This window comes from Ipomoea nil, unplaced genomic scaffold (genome assembly GCF_001879475.1).
Source record: "Ipomoea nil cultivar Tokyo-kokei standard unplaced genomic scaffold, Asagao_1.1 scaffold3030, whole genome shotgun sequence".
Taxonomy (NCBI): domain Eukaryota; kingdom Viridiplantae; phylum Streptophyta; class Magnoliopsida; order Solanales; family Convolvulaceae; genus Ipomoea; species Ipomoea nil.
Window position 1 is genome coordinate 5919297 of NW_017619458.1, and position 21688 is coordinate 5940984.

General features: G+C 37.6%; 2 protein-coding genes across 2 annotated transcripts; both read left to right on the top strand.

Annotated features, from left to right (window-relative positions):
- The first annotated feature begins 7621 nt into the window (after positions 1–7621).
- On the top strand, positions 7622–13298 carry LOC109163487 (protein SIEVE ELEMENT OCCLUSION B-like). Its single transcript, XM_019312238.1, has 8 exons — positions 7622–7809; positions 7885–7986; positions 9088–9518; positions 9614–9717; positions 10233–10384; positions 10485–10601; positions 11189–11584; positions 12470–13298. Exons 1-8 carry the CDS (start codon positions 7663–7665, stop codon positions 13199–13201), a joined length of 2181 nt encoding a protein of 726 aa, XP_019167783.1. The 5' UTR covers positions 7622–7662; the 3' UTR covers positions 13202–13298.
- A 1474-nt stretch (positions 13299–14772) lies between these two features.
- LOC109163470 (protein SIEVE ELEMENT OCCLUSION B-like) lies at positions 14773–20903 on the top strand. Its single transcript, XM_019312221.1, has 7 exons — positions 14773–15014; positions 16012–16089; positions 16177–16640; positions 18621–18721; positions 18846–18982; positions 19403–19858; positions 20116–20903. Exons 1-7 carry the CDS (start codon positions 14820–14822, stop codon positions 20773–20775), a joined length of 2091 nt encoding a protein of 696 aa, XP_019167766.1. The 5' UTR covers positions 14773–14819; the 3' UTR covers positions 20776–20903.
- Positions 20904–21688: the final 785 nt, after the last annotated feature.

A 21688-nucleotide genomic window follows, 5' to 3' on the forward strand; every position in this document is an offset into this window, starting at 1 on the left:
TTATGTGCCGATTGTTTCCTGATTTTGATCCGTTAATTGTCTACGTGCGTTATTAATTGCGTTTGAAAGTGTCCAAGCATGGTTTCGGGTTCCACAAAGGTTCCCGGGGCGTTTCTTGATGAAAAGAGTCAGTGGGGGGTAGGTGGGGGTAGGGGACCCGCCACTTACCCGCGGCCTCCTTGGGCAACGCCGGCAGCGGGCAGCCGGCGGGCGGGCAGCTGCCCGCCGGGCACCCGCTGCCCGGTTTTGTTACCGCCGGCGGGTGATCCTCACCCACCGGCTACCCGCTGGTTTGCACCCCAATTGGGGATTTTGGCTTCCCCGTTTGATGTTTCCCCGACCCCCGAGGTGTCCCAACGGACTCCGTCTATCGTGCCTATGTCTAGTTTGATGTTTCGGGTACCGTTCGTAGGTTGTATGAGTCTTGTATATTGCATGCTAGTTGAATTGGTATCCCGCTAACCTAGGTGAAAGGAGTATGAACCCCTTAGGACTATTCTTAATATGTGAAGGATCACGCATAGGTTTTGTTATACGTTTTCTCCCCCTTCCCAATATGTTAATGTGGGTTGCATGTGCTTGCTACGTGTTATGTGTGCGTGCCACCCCGAGTTGGTTGAGATCAATCGGGCTATACGGGCAGTCGGATGGGCTGAGAACCATACCGGCTGTTAACCAGGCTGGTAGAGACCGGTCAGGTATATAAATATTATATAGGACTAAGTTCCACTATACGGGCAGTCGGATGGGCTGAGAACCATACCGGCTGTTAACCAGGCTGGTATAGACCGGTCAGGTATATAAATATTATATAGGACAAATGTCCACTATACGGGCAGTTGAATGGGCTGAGAACCATCCCAACTGTTAACCAGGCTGGTAAAGACCGGTCAGGTATATAAATATTATGTAGGACAAAGGTCCATCAGTCGGTTGCGATCGGCTCCTCCGTAATGTGAGACGGGGCAGGGTGCTGCGGGGCCGTGTCAGAGCTATATGCGCTGACCCTCATGTATGGGCATGCGATTGGTCCTGTGGCGCCAACAAAGTGTGCTATGTGATGAGATATGGAGGAGTTGTGTTTATGAGTATATTGGGGGATGTGACTAAGGGATTTATGCTGGGGATTGTTTATGTTGGGTTATGATTATTAATTATGCTCAGCTTTATCTGTCTTGCCTGTTGTGGATTGTATACGCTTGTTATAACTGTTGCTTGTGTCTAGCCTTATCTGTCGAGTCATTCCCGGTTTTAAAAGCTAGAGTCTCGTAGGATATATCTTCATGCTTCAAAATGGTTTTCGTATATCTATATATATCTCTATGCGTATTGTATTTCATCGCGTTGGAGTGGGTTACCAGCATCTCTCGCTGAACAGATACATTTGGCTTTCAGGCACAGACGAGTAGATCACTGGAGTGCGCTAGAAGCTTGGGCGTAGCTTAGATAGTTTTCCCTTTCGGCCTGCGTGCCATGATTTAGTATTGATACTATTTAAGGATATTAGTTAGTTAGCCTGTGCACCTGAGTTCTCTAGCTCAGGTGTGGCATAGCACCCCATACTCTTGTGTTATGTTTTGGGATTTAATGAGATTTCGCCTTTATTTTATAAGTTTTAAATATCCTGAAAATCTGGGGTGTTACACCCTTAGCCCCATTAAAAGCCTAATAAAGACCTACTTGATCTTAGCATGCAATCTTAGAGTTGAACTAGTGGGAGTATGAAGTGCAAGCCTATGGAATCTCATTCAAAGCCAAGTTTTGCATAATCTCAACTTAGTATTGTGCACACTTGATCCTCACACACTTTAATAATTTTGGTTCTTGGTTATTGGCTTGAGAATGGAACTTGTGTGGAATGCAAAAATGATTCTTGAAACAAGTTGTGTTGTAACAAGCTGGATTGTGGTTTGATAGGTTGTGCAAAGTGGGGGTGTGATCAATTTCATTGCTAGGATGGTGATTTACTTCTTGTTTTTGCTTGAGGACAAGCAAAGGTTTAAGTGTGGGGGAGTTGATAAGTGCATTTATGTCCATATTTTTTACCCCTTGTATAGATATATTTTAAGTGACAAACACTTTGATTTTATGCAAGAAGTGCCTTAATTCCATTGTTTACATCTTTTGATGCATAAATTGTAGAGTTGCAGGCAATTGTGTGCTTTTGAGGCATTTTGGATAAATTTGGAGTCAATGAGAGCCAAATATGAAGCTATGGAGATGGATGCAACACTTCCAAATGATTCTAGGATGGTGCTTTCAATGGTCTTAGTCATTTGGGCAAACCAAAACAAAAGAGAAGCAAAAGATCAATGCACTGCAATTCTCGACCTGCACGTCGACGTCATAGTCTTTGGATCATATCTCGAGCTACAAATGTCCAATTGAAGTGATTCTTATGTCATTGGAAATATAACTTGAAGGGCTACAACTTTGATTCAAGCACCAAAGGCTAATTCAAACGTTTCGAGGGTGAAAAAGTACCTAGAAGATAGTCATAGTGCACAGGAAGATCACTGCCTGGTGGCCACGGGTATGGCCACGGCCGTGGCCACTGGGAAGTACACACTACCTTTCTGGCCAAGGGTGAAGCCACGCCCGTGGCCAGGCCTCTACAACTTTTCTCAACTCGTTTTTTCTCATTTAAAAGGGGATTTTTGACCCCAAAAACACATCTTTCATTTCCCTTTCATTTTCTTAGCTTAGATTAGTCTAGTATTTCATCTCTAACTCTTCTACCAAGCTTGTAATCATGGATTGGAGTGGGATTCAACCACAAAATCTTCATCTTCAATAGAGAAGCTTCTTACTCTTCTTCTTAACCTTTTGTGCAATGTTTATGATATTTTCTTATGCTTTGTTGTTATTTATGCTTATGAAGTGTGAGTAGTCCCTTTTTTGGGCTCGGATTAGGGAGATATTGCCAATCTAGATGCTAAATAGGTGATTATTCCTTAAGGGGGAAGAACCCTAACCTAGGGTTCATTTGTTTGAGTTGGTTTTATGTTGAATCTTGCTAATATTTGGTACGTAACTCTTATTAGCTTGCTTTTGGATAGTTCTTCTCCACAATGAAAGTTGGGTGAAGAACTTAAGCCTCACCTTTCTCAAATCCCATTTTCTTTCTATGAAAATAGGAAAGAATTGGGGGCCTTAATGCTTATGTGCTTTAAGAGCTAGGAATTGATACACCACGAAAGTGGGGCAAGCCTTGCTCTAATCCTTGTTCTTTAGCTCATGAAAATGGGTTTAAGCTAGGATTTTCTTGTGCATGCCTTAATGTTCATTTGGTTGATGTTCTCCCCTAATCCCTTAGTTGTTGAAGCATCTAGAAGGCAACACCCCATAATTTGAGCTCATCTTTTATTATTGTGTTTACTTGAGTTTAATTTGTATTGTCTTAACTAGATTTTTTAGCCTTTAATTGTTGACATTACCCAATCATGAATTTGAATTCGCTTGGATTCTTGTGGGTTCCAATACTTTGGTGTCTAGGACTTTAGTTGTCACTCTAGTACGTGTCATAGTCCCAATCCCTTGCGGAACGACAACTTACACTCGTTTACTCACCATCTCTTTCCCGTACATTAATAATAAAAAGAGAAGAAGAGGGAACGAGCAGTATTTACGTAGTATTAATGAGGGATGATTGTGCAACATGAGGATATGGCATGTGCAATCAGGGGTTAGTTGATGGTACACGGTATAACCCTAAAAACAAATGAGAAATGGTAGAGTTTAAAAAGTATTGTTGGTGTGTGCTACATGATGATGCGACGTGTGCAACCTGTTAGTAATGAGTTTGGGTATAATAAAAAAATAATAAGATGGATCGAGCAGTATTTACGTAGTATTCAGACGCACACTGTTGCAATTTATTTGTGATTGGTTTTTACGTAGTATTTACGTTATTTGTTTTTGTTTTTTTTTTTATTTCAATTGGGGTGAGAATGGTAGAATTGTACACAGAGGGGCCAGTAGATGGTTAGGATTGAGAGTAGTGGTTACAGTGTTGAGAATTGGCATGTGCGAAAAGGGGAAAGTAGTGGGTAGACGTGAGCATTACATTGTAGGCAAACGTGTGTGAGCCCATGTTATAAAGCGGGTGCAAATGGTAAGTGTTAGTTGGGCAAGGGATATATATTGTGTGGAAACGTGTGGGAAAAACAGAAAATGCAAAAATGTGCAACACGACTGTGTGCAAACCTTGAGTGATGCGTGTGCATACGTCAAGCAAAAAAAGATGGTGGACCATACATGGTAATTTAGATGAAGGCAATGAAGGGAATGTCAAAGTGTGTGCGTAAGTGTTACATGGCGAGTGTGCAATCACCTAATGCGCGAAGTGATGTTAAAGAAACGTGGATGCAATCGTTGCCAAGTGTGTGCATACGTAATGCTAAGAAAATATAATACCTTATACATAAAACAAAAATAAGCTAGTGGATGAGATCTATGAATTGTGTGCAACCATTAATCGTATAAGCATATATGCAAACAGAGGGAGTTAGTGCAAACGTTTACCCTCTAAAAATTGATGAAGGAGATAACTAAGTAGACAGGTTAAAAGCAAAGACGAATATGTTTAAGAATAAAATGTAAGAGAAGAAAAAAACCAAAATATTGTAAGAGTTTAGTGGAAAAGAGGAAACAAATAAAGGTACAGAGCACTAATATCCAACAACATATAATCTTTGTTCCAAAAAATGACTAAACGTAAAACATAATGAAATGAAGATAGAGTGGGAACATATTGCATCAAATCAAATTGAGATTCTTCGTGCGATGGGAGTTATTATGACTTAGTAGAATCTCCTTCATGAAAGACATCCTAAATGCCTGCAAAGACTTCACATCCCCTTTTTTTAAACCCACAATCCAACCTAGAGGTTTGCCATGCATCGGCCGTTATATTTGTGTGGAAGAAGGCACACGTACCACCGGTGGTAGAGAAACGAAATCATCATCATTCGAAGTGTCAATTTCATGGGTCTTAATATAGCTGACATTCCTAGAATTGGACCCTGCACACATAGACATAATAATAATATAAGTGCACACATTATCAAAATAAATGCTGCATGCACAAACTAGCTAGAATCCTTAGTAATCCATAAATCATAATGAACACACCTAAAATATTATATGCATAGACTTAACATATTAGAACAAATGTAACGATAAAAGTAAATTGCACAATCATATTGACATGTTCTTATAATATTACTAAAATATTTTTATTTTTATTTAAAAAAAAAAAAAAAAACAAATTACTGAAGTCCTAAAAAGAATGGAAAATATCACAGAATAAACTAATAAGGCATATTTGAAAATCAATCAAAATAAGGCATATTAGTCTAGTAAATTGAATGCAAACACCTCATAGCTTGTATGCACACAATTTACAATAGTAGATAAAAAACAAACATCACAATGATAGTTGAATTCCTTGATCTTTTACAAATAAATTTGAAAAACAAACAAAAGAATGCATGTTACTCTATTATTCTGATTGCACACACATCTCATATCTTGTATGCAAACACTAAACAAAAAATAAAAACATAATGACAAAACTAATTTGCACACACATGGTGACAGAATTTTATAATATTACTAAAGAACAATTTATTTTGGCCTAAATTATTTGCACACGCGAGTTATGCGCTCGCACACTCACAACCACACAACAATATTGGCCAACTCACATCTCCTTTATAAACTATCCAACTACAGCTAATCGGTACTCCAAACATAGTTAAACAAAATTTATGCTGAATTCACAAATTCGTTCAAAAAAAAAAAAAAAAAAAAAAAAAAAAAAAAAACATAACCACGAAAAAACACCCCCACGACCAATATTCAAAAAAAAAACAAACAAAAACAAAAACCACCGCAAAAAACCCACCCCAAGGCCGCAGCCACCAACCCCATCCCACCACCGTAGCCAAAACCCCCAACCCACGATCGTAGCCAACAAACCACCACAGCAACCACCAACCCCACGCCACGGCCGCCATCCTTGCATGTCACGATAAACCAACACCAACACACCACACATGCCCACCATCCCAAACCCACAAATTCTCAAACCCTAACCCAACTAAAAATTACGTGTTACGATTAGTTTCAAACCCTTAAAAAAAAAAAATACCTCCTCCATTGCGTGCACATGGGGTCTTACGCTTAGAACGTCTAAGACCGGAATCCTCCATAGCCAAACAGAGCGTGAATGTTGAGCGTGGCTAAAAGGAACAGAGAGAAACCCTATAAGTCGTCGACCACTAAATCCGAATACACCCCCATCGTCGACCACCGGTTCTGAAAAGCCCTAGCCGTCGCCGACAACCCTGTGCAACCAATAGACGAGCGTGTGCGACCGGATGGGAGAAAATGGCGGACAACAGGCACTGCTACGACCGGCGCGAAAAAGGAATAAAGAAAACGCTTGCGTAACTCGGGAAGACATGCGGCAAGATATAATGAAATAACGTATAGGGAAAGAAAATAATAAAGGAAGCATTTAGAATGGAGAATATCACGGCAATACCATTAATAACATATACAAAATCAATGTAAATTACGCATACACCCCTCTAAGATTAAATTACAACGCCAAAATACCAATTAATCAAAACCATTGAAATCAAATCTTGGATGCACAAGATTTGTTCTCACGTTCTCACCTAAGCAAGTGTTCTCATATGATCCTAACTCTCTCTCTCTCTCTCTCTCTATATATATATATATATGGGTTCAAATGAGAATAACCCCCTCTTATAAAAAGTGAGAACTTGGGCCGCCAATCAAGGTTAATTGAAGAGTATTTGAGGTGATTTAAATTTTTTGGCGATAGATGCAAGCTAATGTGTTCTCAAACACAAAGTAGTATCAATTCCATGAAAATCTTGCCCTAACAAAGATCAATTATGACAAACAATAAGGAAAGCAAGTAGCATTTAAAATGAATAATAAGTAATGTAAAAGACTAAGGAGAATATATGGCAGGAAAATGGATTAGGTCGATGTAATGCGACTGAACCGAGAATAAGTGTGAGAGTCAATTAACTTAACAACGGACGTCATTAAACGGGAGAAAGTCTTTCTCACGGTTGTTTCATACTCTTAGGACAAATAAAGGCATTGTCATCACTTGCACTTAATAAAAGAGGTAGAGCCCAAATTCAACTATTTGGTAGATGACCCCATTTTTTTAGGATTCGCCGGTAATTATTGTCATGTGTAAAGTATACATGAGAATATTTAAAACACAAGTAGAGTCTATATCAAGTATATTATACATATCACCTTCACTTTACGCCAGGGGAGGCGATATCACAAAAGGCTAAAGGCATGAAAGTTCAGCTCATGGCATCAAAATATGGCCTGATGCAAACAAGCAGTCACTGCACCCCTCTATTCACTCACTTTGTACTGCTTATTCCATTCAATTAATTTCAAGATAAGCAAAGTATATATATATATATATATATATATATATATATAAAGAAGATGGAATAAGTTGTTGATTACACCCCTTTCACTTTATTCCATTTCATACCATACGCAATATATATAAATTGATTGAAGAATGCATGGCTTCAGTTATTGGCTAATCCGACCAAGCTTAGCTTGTTTATCGTCAGAAATATAATAATAATAATGTCTCATCCTCTGGTGCTACCCCACGAGGACACAATCAGAAAACAAGTTTTGGAGACTCATAATCCTGAAGATGGCCGCCGCAACATTATTAATGTCGGAAGAATTCTTGATGTTGTCCACAACATCATCCTCAACACCCACACGGTACTGTTAATTAATTATATATGTCCTCAATCAATGTTACGGTTTTCCTCAATCATTATATTATGATCAATGCAGGCTGCTGCTGCAGGGACGACAACCTTGGAACAACAACTTCGCCAACCGCTGGACTATGATAACATCCAACTTCTGTTTAAAATACAACAGCTTTCATGCCAGGTTTTTTTTTCTTTTCTTTTCTTTTCTTTAATAAATATAATTTAGATTTGATGAACTAATTTTGTGATTGCCCATAATTACTTATTAGCTAGGTTGAAATCAAATAAGAACAAATCCTTAAGACAAAACTAAAATCGATCTTATTCTGATGAATAAATTGAATGGATCAGATCAATTTTTTTTTAAAAGGTGGCATTTTATAATTAATTATCACAAATTTTACTATACAACTTAGAACACTATACTCTGGTCTCTGCAGTTCTCGGGATTTTTTAGAAATTCACATTTTGTTTTAACAAAAGAGTTATTCCATTTTTTGACCTAAATTTATAGTTGGCAATCCATTTTTAGTCTTTTTTTCAGAACATCCATTTCTAGTCCTAGTATTATTGTGACATTATCATATTTGATCCTCCGTCAACAAAATCGTTGAAATATCGTTAAATACAATATCATTTCGACCATTTTTATACAAAGTGGGTTAACTTGCTATATATTTATTTTTAGTTTTTTTTTTAAATTATAATTGAGGACATAAATGCCCTTGTATTTTACAAAATTTAACGGTTTTGTTAATGGATGACAAAAAATGGTCATGCCACAATAATACTAGAACCAAAGAATGATGATTTGGAAGAAAAAAAAAAATTGAAATGGATTGTCACCTAAAAATCTAGGACCAAAAATGAAATTAACTCTATTAAAAAAGTACACATTGTAAAATGCAAAAGTACAATGCAGTTAGGGTTTGGATTTTAAAATTTATGATTGATTTTTTTTTTTATTTGATTTAGAGGTTCACTTTTTACTAGGGTTTAGCATTTACGATTTAAGTTTAAAATTTAATTGATTTTGTAAAAATTATTGAAGTGCATATTATATTGTTACAAAGTGCAGAGTATAATGTAACAAGTTATATATAGTTATAAAGTTGGATGATAATTACAAAAAAAATGTCGTTGCCTGGTCCGTCTAATTTTTACACATGTAAATTTGAGATGGTTTCTTTATTTTCTCCTGGCCAAGGGTGTGTTCTCATGGAATCTAAGCCTACATATATAGATAATGATTATTATTCGACCATTTTTTGATTGGTTTAAGGTGGGTTCGGAGTGGTCGGGAGATGTGGGTCTATACGTGATGACAATAAATCTGTTGAGGATGTTGTCAAGTTATGAATGGGAAGCCAAAGCAGTGATGCTGCTAGCAGCATTTGCCAACAATCACGGAGACCAATGCATTTTCACCCACCAAACTAGAAGATTAGCCAAAAAAGTGTGGCTTCTCAAGCAAAGCACTGCTCCCCACCCAAACGACACGACAACCTTTGACGACAGACAGAGAACCATTGTGGGATCAATCAACTCAATCTTAAATCTCACGAAGCGTATGTTGGAGCTCAAACAACTCCCACAACAATTCATCCCACTCTCCCTTGATTCTGATATCCTCTCCAGCACTGTTTACCACATCACTCAAGCTGTTCTCGTCTGTGCATCGCTTCTCAAAACCCTTGGCGTGGCACGCTCCCAGTAAGATTATTTAAGCTAATGTTGTATATATACATATGATCATCTTGCCCATATACATATATTTCATTTCATTTCATTTCTTGGTATTTCCTCAGAATCCCTGCTGGAGTAGTGGAATCACTAGCCCACTATAAAAAGGAATTTGAAGATACAGACATCACTCTTCAAGCTCTACTCAATGACTGCCATACCAAAATAGGTTTAACTCCATGCAAATTTAATAGTATAGTACTATATATATATATATATATATATATTGGGATCAAATGAGAACTATCACCCCTGTGCAAACTTCTATTATGCAATTTGTAATGTCGTATTGAGCATTCTGTTAGATATAAATGTAGTCTGATGATTAACTGAATATAAAGTATACTAGGAAAACTGACCTCCAATAAGTAGTGAAAGCAGAAACAATGTTGATCTCTAGTCATAGTCGATGTCCTCTTAGTTGTGTTGCCTTTTAAGCGGTAGACCTATAAAGTAATGTTAATTAGATGTTTTGTTCCATACTTAGCTTGACTTAGAACCTGTTAAAACAGTGTTATTATAACATGCCACAAACTCCTTTTATCGCTCGATCCCTCTCCTTTTTTTTCTTAAGAAAGATTGTCAACCTTCGTTGACATTGCTTATTTTATCCAACATATGTGTGTTACATAAACAACTCACTCAAGTACTATGTATGTGTTACATGTGTACGTGTTGGTGCAGAGGAGAAGGAGGTACAAGAATCTTACGAAGCATTAAAACTTGCTTTTTCTCGGTCAGATCGGTCTGATGATAATAGAGACATTTTGAAGTTACTATTTAATGTCAAGGATGATCAGAACATGCCGCTGTATCATGGTGAAACAAAAGTGGAGGTATGTCTGTAGATAAAGAATATTACTAAGAATGGTGATGAATAACTACTTTACATGCATTGAATAATAATTTTATGTATAAGCGCTATTATTCATGTAGGCGGAACTAGATGTTTTACCGACGGATAAGAATCTGCTACTGGTAATATCGTCCGGATTAGACATCTCAAAGGAAAGGGCAGAATATCTCGGGAAGGTTTACAAAGATTGCCAGCAGGTAATTAATATCTCGGGAAGATTTACTGGTAAATGTCTGTTAGCTGTTAGCTATTCGTTGATTGTGTTAATTAGATGGTATAACTAGTTGATAACATTAGCTGTTCTAAAAAAGTGTTTGGTAAATTAGTTATTAACTGATAGTTGTTTGGTATAATTTCTTTTCTGAAAAAGCTAATTGAAAAAGTTGTTTGGTGTAGTTTTTTAAATTTTAGCATTTTGGAGTTGTAAAAAGCTAATTAATCAAACAAATATTTTAATTAAATCAAACAATTAATAGTGGTCAAATAAGCCAAAATTAGCCTATAGGCCAATTTTTTACTAAACAGGGCCATTATATTTCATCTCAATGCTGTATTTTGCTTACTTTCCACAACAAATTTTTTAATTATCTGATTGTCATATCATTCTTAAAATCAATCAGTAATCATTAGACCACATCCCTTAATTATAAACCACACGTCTCAAATTAAGTAGGGACTGAACTCGACTGACCCAGCTGACACACAACCCTATGAATATATATCATTCAATTTGCTGCAGAAATGTAAAAGTACTCTTATGTTTTATGTTTTTGGGGTTTCCCAGAATCATGGAATGATCTGGATTCCGGTTGTGAATGGTCGACGGAGAGAGTTCTGGAATGAAGAGAAGGTGAATGAGTTTGAAAGCTTACTAGCTGTGATGGGTTTCTACTCAGTAAAAGATCCAAGAAAATCAGTGGCAGCAGGGTTGCATAAATATGTTGAGGAGGATTTGTTCCAAGGTGTAGAGAAGGATGATTTCTTCAGAATTGGGAAGGAGCCCATTGTTGTGGTGCTGGATTATAAGGGGAAGTTTGTGCATAAAAATGCAATGGGCATGATATTGGCATGGGGAGCTGATGCCTCCCCATTTGACACATACAAAGAAGAATGTATGTGGAGGGATGAGACATGGGGAACTGCACTTATGACCACTACCATTCACCCCATACGCCAATGGGTACGTATAAAGCCAATTTAATATGGTTTTTTTCAACTTTATAACATGTCTACCATCCATTTAAACCAATGTAAAGTGTAATTATAAGGTTAAAATTTTGACTCAGCAATAGCTGTGTTTTAGTCTTTTCTATTTGAGTTAATCAGTTATGACTAATGCTTTGAGTCATCAATTTCTAGTCACATGGTGCTGAACTTAGCCCTTCAATCTTCGCACAATAATCCCTCAGCCACATAGTGCTAGCTAGACCCTCCATTCCCTAACCACATAAAGTTGGACTTAGCCCTCAACTGACTACTGCCGACCTCTGCCCAACAATCTCCTTACGGTGTTAGACTTGACCCTTCACCGGCCTCCCCCAACAATCCCCTACTAGCTACATGATGCTGGACTTGGCCCTTCACCGCCTCCACCCAACAATCCCCCTAGCTACATTGTGCTGGACTTGGCCCTTACAGGCCTCAGCCGAACAATCATCTTCCCAACACCAACCTGTTTTGCTCTTGTTAGAACTCGAACACATGACCTAGCTTTGATACCACTTGTGAGGATCAAATACTTACCACTACTTCAAAAGCTATATATATAGCGCCTTTATTTCCCCATTACATTTTCGAGAGGTAGAGTGCTGCCCGGACTTGACCCTTCACCAACTTCCGCCCAACAATTTCGTAGGCCCTAACCACATGGTGGTGGGTGGACTTGATCCTTACCAACTTCTACCTAATATCTAAGTTGGTTTATTTCTTTGTGATCTAGTGCCCACCTGCTTAATAGTATTAAAGATATAATCAACTTAATGTATAGTACACTATCTACTTGGTGGAGAAAATGGAACTTATATCATTTTTTTTTTTTTTTTTTTGATTCGTGTTGGTTCGTCAGATGAATGCAAAACCACAAGGAGCAAACAAGGAATGCCTTTTCTTTTTGTATGGAGGGAACGACATTGAATGGGTTCGACAATTCAAAATCGAGGTAGAAAAGTCAGTTTCATCAGACTATGAACCAAGGATGATGTACCTGGGAAGAAACAAGGAGGTAAGATCAATCATTTCCCCAAGCGATTGCTTGGATGAGCCCTCAACATGGCTCTTTTATACTCGACTGCAAACCACATTGTTGTCAAGGATGAACTATTTAAGCAAGTTTAACCTTAACAAGTTAGGCCACGACAACATATTAAGCCTCCTCAAAAAATTGCTTGCTTACAAATCTCTGGGTGAAACTGGAGGATGGTGCCTGCTATGCACAAAGGATGTTGTGATCCGATGTACGAATGAAGCTACAATGTTGAGACTCTTGACTGAGTACAAGGATCGGAAAGAAGTTATTGCCAAGGATAATAATAAGCATTTCTACGAGGTGTTTGAGGTGCAATATGATCACCCTAAGTATTCTTCCAATTCTTTCACTTCACTATATCACCAGCCCTGCTGTGAACTTGAATACCCTAGTGAACTTGGGTATCCTACAACTTTCACTGAAATTCCAGAGAGGGAGATGTGTCCGGTTTGTTATACATATATGTATAAACTTATCACTTTCGCGTGTTGTCATGGCCATGCCCACCATGATTTGGAGTACGACGAAAATGATGATGCAACCAATAAGTAGAAATATTATATGATCACAATAATGTAACATCATATCATGTCACATTATATTGTTAAGTTATATTTTGAAATGTTTGTCTTAAATTTATATTGATCAATATTAATATTTTTTTGACAAGAAATTTTAAAAACAAAAATATTTAGTTATTTTATTTTGTAAATATATTGTTAAAGATCTCACTTGAAGTGGTTTTCACATGAATGCAAACATAGTGAAGCATCTTATGCTCAGATGACATGTACTGACGGTTGAGAAAGTATGTTTGAACAGATACTATAATGTAATAGAGTCAGTAGCATTCAAAACAAAAAATAAAAAATAAAAAAAAATAAAAAATAAAAGTTAATTTTAAAACGAGCCACCTATCAAAATATTTTCGACCCTTGGCCAACATATATAAATATATAAATAATACATTAAATAAATATAGGGGAAATGGATTAAAACGAATAAAAAAGATTGAGCACCATCATAGCTCAAATGTATTAATAAATATTTGACATTAATAGATCAAATATATTGGTGGTACGCTTCAATTCTTGGTGTGATCAAATTTAACCACCAAGTAATTAATTAGCTGGAAGACCTTTGACCTCTCTTTGACCCTTCAATCTCTGCTTGCTTTGCCACTGTTAATGTATCTACGACGCTTTGCCTGGAGGGGAAATATGCAACGATACAACCTTTTTTGTTCTTCTCTACTGGTTTTTGGTTTTGATAATGAACTTTTTCTATTCTTCTCTGGCGGGAAATCTTCAACTGAATGCTAATTGATGGTTTAATGGCGAGAATAACATTGACGCTAAGTAACATCGATTTTTCTTGTTCTTTCATTAAATCATTTCATGATCCCTATCATAGGAACCTCTATGGCATTTAAGCAAGAGTAGCTTAGTTCAAGCCGACCCATACTTTTATCCCTTGAGCTTGTCATTTGCTTATTACTTTAATTTGAACTTCATTGATCTTGTATAACTCTCAAACATACTACACGAGCTAAATTTCAAACATGTACTCAAACATGTATTTATATTTTAAGGATAAATATAACCTTAAAATGCTCACACGAGCTTAGCTCATTAGTTCAATAGGCTGTATTTGAAAAAAGAGACTAAGGTCTGAACCTCGGCAACGGTAGTGTAGGATTATGTCCAAAGTGGGTGCCATGTTTCTGAGCTATTGAGTCACCGTGATTTACCTTCATGGACTGTCGGGTCAGGGTGTGGAAAGCCCTTGGAGTTGGGGGAAGAAATATAACATTAAAATTTTCTTATTCTTAATTAATACAAAGAACATTTTCCTTTTCATTTATGTGGACAATGCACGCTTATGCCACACTCTAGTCATATTCTTTGCTTGCTTCATTAATCTATTTTTTTTTTCAAAGTGATTTATTGAATGGGTGGATAGCCAAAAGAAAACAAAGGCAGAGGTGTGCCAACTACAAAAGATGTACGTACCAATTCTATATTCTTTTTGGCTTTAATTTGATTGAAACTGATTTCTTTTCATTTTGTAATCTTTTCTGTGCTATAAATGAGGCCCAATAAGCAGCTTCCAACACTTAACTGGCTTTTATCTTCTTTATCTAAATTCAAGCTACACGTACTAGCTATTAATGGCACCTGCAGCGCCGATGCAGTCACCGGCGGCCGCCCCTGTCCACCGTGCAGTGGCCACTCCCGATGATTCTGCGGTGGTGAAACTAATTGAGAAAACCCATTTCCCTAATGGAGAAGAGATCGACGCCATGTCTATCCTCCATATCGCCAAAGGCATTTTGGATGACTGCAAGAGCACTCCACCCGCTGAGGTTGGTACTCCACACATTTATACTCCCTCATCAATATATTTAGGAATCGTTTTTAATTTATAGCCAGCACAAGCAGCTCAGTTAGTATTGGGCCCTAAATTTAGCACCCGATAGTTGGGGGATTGATAGACGATTGCCGGTTCAGTTTCCGGTATCTCAAAAATGTGATGACAGTTTATAGAGAATTGAAGTTGCACATTTACTACAAACTATAACTTTTACCCTAAGTAGTAAGCCTTTGATCTAACAAGCTAGGTCACTAGTTAAGACTGATTGGTGTTGGGAGGTGAAATTGTTGGGCTGAGGCTCGTAAAGGTCAGGTCTAACACCCAATCACTAGGGATGGTTTCAAGTTAATTTTTATTTTGTTTTTTGTTTTTTTTTTTCTAACTACTTGTTTGGTTAATATTTGTTTCATATTTTGTTGTTTTTTATATAGTTGTTTTGTTTGATTCTAAATAATGGATATCAAGTTGCATTTGTTTGGTTATTTATGCAGATTTGTGGTTATGTAATAAATTTTGTATTTAATTTAACATGCATAATAATGTAAAAATTTTGTAGTATTTATATTTGAGAAAGCAATTGCTATTATATTTTTAATAAATAATCAATTTCTTCAAAAATAAATAAATAAATAAATAATCAATAGACTTTTAAAATTAAGCATGCCTGAATGTTTTTATTCTTTCAATCCTGCAAAGCAATGTACATTAAAAAGCATATTGCAAAATAATTTAATATAGATTATTCAATTATAAATGATGTATTCTAAACTTTAGTAAATTTGTAATATAATGATTATTTTGAAATATGTTGAATGGATATGAATGTATTTGATTTAGTAGTTCAAGGGTGGTTGGCCTCCCATACTATCCAATCCTAGCTCCGATCCACACCTATTACGTTTTTGTGGGCAAATTAAAAAGATGTTTCTGTAACATCATACATTCATACAACACGATATGATGTCATAGTTTCAAATTATTAATTTTAGGCTTCTGAAGAAGGAGAAGGCGACAGTGCCACATTGACACCAGAGCTGCAATTTGAAGTGTACAGGCTTTCCGTCCAGGTGAGTTGAATTAGCTTAATGATGAAATTAATGTGTTATTTATATCAAATTATATGGGATTTTTTACATTAAATTTTGGATCACCAGCTTTCGTACAGGAGTTTGGAAGCAGGAGATGATGTGCAGGAAAAGACTGTGAGTCTCTTCAACATGCTCTCAAGCTACTCATGGGAAGTTAAGGTGGCACTCATCCTTGCAGCTTATGTTTCCAGCTATGGAGAATATTGGCTTATTGCCCACACATACAGAGATAAAGATCAAGTAGCCATGGGCATGGCAGCTCTCCTGCAAATGTCTGACCTGCTAAAAGAGGATAACAACAAACTACACACACTATTCCAACCACTTCATAAACTACTCAACCCCATCCTAGATTTGTGCTACTGTATCGTCGAGGTTAAGGAATTCTTCTTATCTGTTTTTGCTTCTTCAAACACCACAGCTGGATTTCCCGGGTTAAGAGCCACGGTTATCATCTGTTGCTATTGGATCATTAGATCTGCTCTTATTTGCACCTCATATATGCACTCCCTCATCGTAAAGGATCCTAGGTACGATTGTATTTCATTCTTTTCTTTTTTGAGTAATCAGAAAATTCGCAGTCATTACCTGTTAAGATTCAGAATTTGAGAGACCTGGCGGGTGGAGAATATCCACCACCCGTCAGTAAGGCGGAAGCAAGATATGTGAGAACCAAAGAACAAGAGAATATATTATATTGAAAGAGTACAATAGATTGTCTCTCTTCCTGTCTGTCTCTATTCTATACTTCTATGGATCTCTATATATACTAAACTAGATACTAAATTAGTCTAGGAAACTACTAATAAGAATAGGAAAGTAAGACAACTTTCCTAATATTCAACACTTGTGATTTCTTTCCTTAACATGTGATTTCTGTGATTTCTTTCCTTAACACTCCCCTCAAGTTGGAGCATGTAACAGAGAAATGCCCAACTTGGGAATAAGAGACTTATGATTGACGTTGTTGCTAGCGTCCCTCTTGTCAGCGTCGACGACCTCCGTGTCTAAATCTCTAAGACTGCCTAATCTATAGAGATTCCAAATATTATATTTATATTCCATAACATTACAAATATATCACATGAGCCATAGGACTTCACATCTAGAGTCATAACCTTCGAGATTAACACCCATGTCTCGAACCACTTGATCAATCTTCAAACCACGTTGTGCCAAATCAGTCCATCGTTCAATCTGTTGCACTAACTAAGCTTCCACGAAGCCAAAAACAAGCCAAACACCCACCTGCCACTCACACCCCACACCGTTATCAACACTGCCTAACACCACAGTGCTCCTGCCTCTCGCACCACAAACCATCATTAGCGCTGCCCAACACAGTGTTTTCCTGTTTTCCTGGTGCACACAATTGGTTCATCCCGAACCAATTCTTCTTCAACCATCGGCCTCCCATAACTGCCGTAGCATATGCCAGGTCCGCATCCCTCCTAGCATCCGTGCTGCCCATCACTGCAGCACCCTGACAATTGGTTCATCCCGAACCGATTCTTCTTCAACCATCAGCCTCTCATAACTGCCGTGACATATGCTAGGTCCGCATCCCTCCTAGCATCGGTGCTGCCCATCACTGCAGCACCCTGGACTGATTGACATTGAACAAGCTACAACGACTCAACTCATACCAAAATATGAGACTAATCCTATGGACCCACAATAATTAATCAAACAACACAATCCACAAGATATAATAAACCAAAAGCTCTGATACCATGTTGAAATTGAGGGATTGATAGATCTGGCGGGTGGAGAATAACCACCACTCGCCAGTTAGGCGGAAGCAAAATATGTGAGAACCAAAGAACAAGAGAATATATTATAATGAAAGATTACAATAGATTATCTCTCTTTCTGTCTATTCTATACTTGTATGGACCTCTATATATACTAAACTAGATACTAAATTAGTCTAGGAAACTACTAATAAGAATAGGAAAGTAAGACAACTTTCCTAATATTCAACACTTGTGATTTCTTTCCTTAACATGTTATTTCTGTGATTTCTTTCCTTAACATTACCTAATTTCATATTGTGACCCTAGCTGTCATAGATCGAAAGGCAAGGACATAAACCAGACGGACTATGTTGTCCATAGTTGATAGCTAGGCTTAGACTAATAAGGCCAATACTATGCTATTAGTGAGTAGACTTGTAACATTGATCTTACCAACTTGTTTCCCTCTTTTTTTTTTTTCTTTTTGAGTGACTAGCAAATCCATTATCTAAAAGTGCATACGTGATAAACTCCATATTGTGAGCTTAGCTGACAAAAAATTACAAGGAGATAAACCAGATAGACTACGTTGTCTAAAGTCTATAGGTTAGACTTAAATTAAGAAAGCAAATATGTTGCTCTCAGTAAGTGGACTTGTAACTTGACTTACCAAGTTAATAGTTTGACCAATTTGACCGAAGTTGTTGCACTATTTTTTGTTAGTGTAATGCCATTGTTGATTTTATAGTTTTATTTACGATTATTTTCTATTAGGACCACCAACATGGATGCAGAGCTAGACAGCTTGGCTCGCAAGATTCAACCACTGCGAAACCGTCTCACGAATCAACTCTTCACATGCTACAAAAAACTAGGTTAATGCAGCAGAAATTCCTACAAAATACAATTTGTATTTATATATATATATATATATATATATATATATATATATATATATATATAGATAATGGAAGACTAACAAAAACAGCAATGTTACAGATGTTATTGACAAGATTGATGTGGTGGGGCGAGCCTTGAAGACTAATGATATTGATAATATGAAAGTCCTCAAGTTGTTAGTTGATGCCAGGGATGACAAGCAGACATCAGTCTTTGACCTGTTCAGTAAAAAACAGGTCTGATTTTGTAGTTTTTGATGTTGTCTGTCATCATATATCTATATATAAATAGAGGATTATGATCAAATAAGAACTATACTCTTCAAGAAGCATATGAAAACATGCATTATATTTATGTAATTAGGATGGTACATTTTGTAATATATGATGGTGCAAGGGTAGATTAATCTCCTAACTGTCCCCGAGAAAAGGGTGGGCGGTTATGCCCCTCTTGACCACATCTACGTACCCTACCCGACCTCGAGGCTAGGACTTCACCAACCAACGCCGAGCCCAGGGCTCGGCCCTTGGACCTCGGGGATCTGTTGGACCTGCCTTAGCTTGTTCCATCCCACTGAATCATTTACTTCGGACCCGTCTCTAATATATCTATCACTATAATGTACATAACCATGACGTGTGTTATGGTTGTGGCAGGTTAGCTTAGAAACTTTGAAGAACAAGACTGTGCTGCTGTTGATATCAAGCACAGAGAATGAAGTTCTTTTTCTCCAAGAATGGTACGAGAAATGCGATGAAGTCCAAAGGAGGCAACATGCGATCATCTTGTTTCCGGTGGAAGGGAGTGATCAGTCGTCCATGAAAAGTAAAAAGTTCACAATGCCTAATTTGTACATGGTAGATGATCCTGGATCCATAGATCCAACCGTCATTCGCTTCGTTAAAGAGAATTATTTCCAAGAAGGGCCAATTCTACTTGCAGTTGGCCCTGCAGGAAGAGTTGTCCATCCTAATGCATTGCCCATGATTTGGACATGGGGATCTAAGGCCTTTCCTCTTACACTCCAAAACGAAGAATCCCTCAGGAGCAGCGAGACATCCATCATGCTTGAGCTGCTGATAAAAGACCTCGACGACAAATTACTGAAAATGGTATGTTCGTCTAATCTTCTAACTTTTTAAACATGAATATTATATTAAAATATTAAATGGTATGTTTGTCTGGTTGAATACTAGCTTTTTGTTGCGTGGAGTCTAGCACTCAGTGGTTAAGAAATTGTTGGGTAGAGGTCGATAAAGGCCCTATTCCAGCATCCAGCGTCTCGAAAATGTGTGACAATATGGAAATAAAATTATGCCTTAGCGTAAATGGATCCTAACACTTACTTGGATATGATCTTCACATACAGGTTGAGGAAGGCAAAAAATCTATTTGCTTATACGGAGGGGATGACTTGGAGTGGATTGAAAGGTTCACCGGCAAGGCAAAAGAAGTTGCTAATTCCCTCCCTGTGACACTTGAGATGTTCTTTCTGGGAAAAAGCACAGACAGTGTGTCCAAACTAGAGAAGATAATCCCAGATATCTATTCAAAGAAACTGGTTTCCGAATCTCCAAAGCTTTCCAGCGCCAAGGTGCGGTCATTCTGGGCAAAGCTCCAGCGCATTCTACTCTCCAGGGCGCAATATCTTAACAAAACAAAGCAGCAAAACACTGATGAAGAAGAAGGAGTGCTGCAAGAGTTGGGGAAATTGCTGGATAAGAGTGGACTTCGAGGATGGGCGATGTTCAGCAAAGGGAACCACATAGCTTTGATTGGAGACGAGGATGTGACCATGAAAACCCTGAATGATTTTACAAAATGGAAGTTAAGTCTAGGTTTCGAGGGAGCGTTGAAAGATCACTTGGAAAGGCTTGAAGGTGACGACTATTCTGATCGCCCATGTTGCCACCTGCACTTCTCGGATGAATTGAGTGATGAGATCCTAGAGAACATCAAGTGTCCAGAGTGTCATCGGAGATTGGGGAAGTACACTGCTTTCTTATGCCACAACCAGAGACCAGAGTGAAATTGCATGAAAACATATGTACAAGCCAAGATTTTTTTGAGTATAATGGTGAAGAAATGTAATTGGCTACTAAACTTTAAGAAACTCTCTATTTGTGAAAGTAAAAATAAAAATACAATTTATTGCTATACATACAACTATACAAGGTCGGGGCAACAACATTGTGCTCAGATGACATATAGTGACTCTTCCATATGGGAGATTATGAGATTGAGTCTCAGTGGAAGTGCGATGGACTCTTTGTGCTTCATTAAGTTGAGTATGTGTGAATAGCAATGTAATAGAGTCAGTAACTACAGGTAGAAATTTCAATTCCATGTGTTTGGCAACTCTAGTATATCTGTCGTTCTTTGAGAAGAACACAGCTACCGTATTATCACACTGAATCCTCAATGATTTGGCTATAGTGTCGACAATGCCCAAACCATAAATGAAATTACGCAACCATGATGATTGAATTGTAGCCTCAAAGCATGCTACAATTCCGCCTCCATAGTGGAAGTAGCAATGACAAGCTCCTTCGCACTCATCCAAGATAGTGCTCCATGAGCAAGTGGAAAATATATCCGAGTGTGGATTTTGGATATCCAAACATTCGGCATAGTCTGAGTCCGAATAACTTATAACCTCTAGGTTATTCGTTCTTCTAAATGTGAGCATGTGGTCCTTAGTGCCTTGTAAGTATCACATGACCTTCTTTGCAGTTTTCCAGTTTATATCTTTCTAAAACATTTTTAATGTGAGCCTTCTAGGATGAACCTGAAATCTCATGTGATCTATCACATAATATTTATATTCCAATCACATACGAAGCCTCACCCATAACATTCATTTTAAAGTTCTTAGAAAGATATTCCTTAATTTTCCGATTGAAATTATGGTAATATGTGGCCAGAGGACCAAATCTGATACT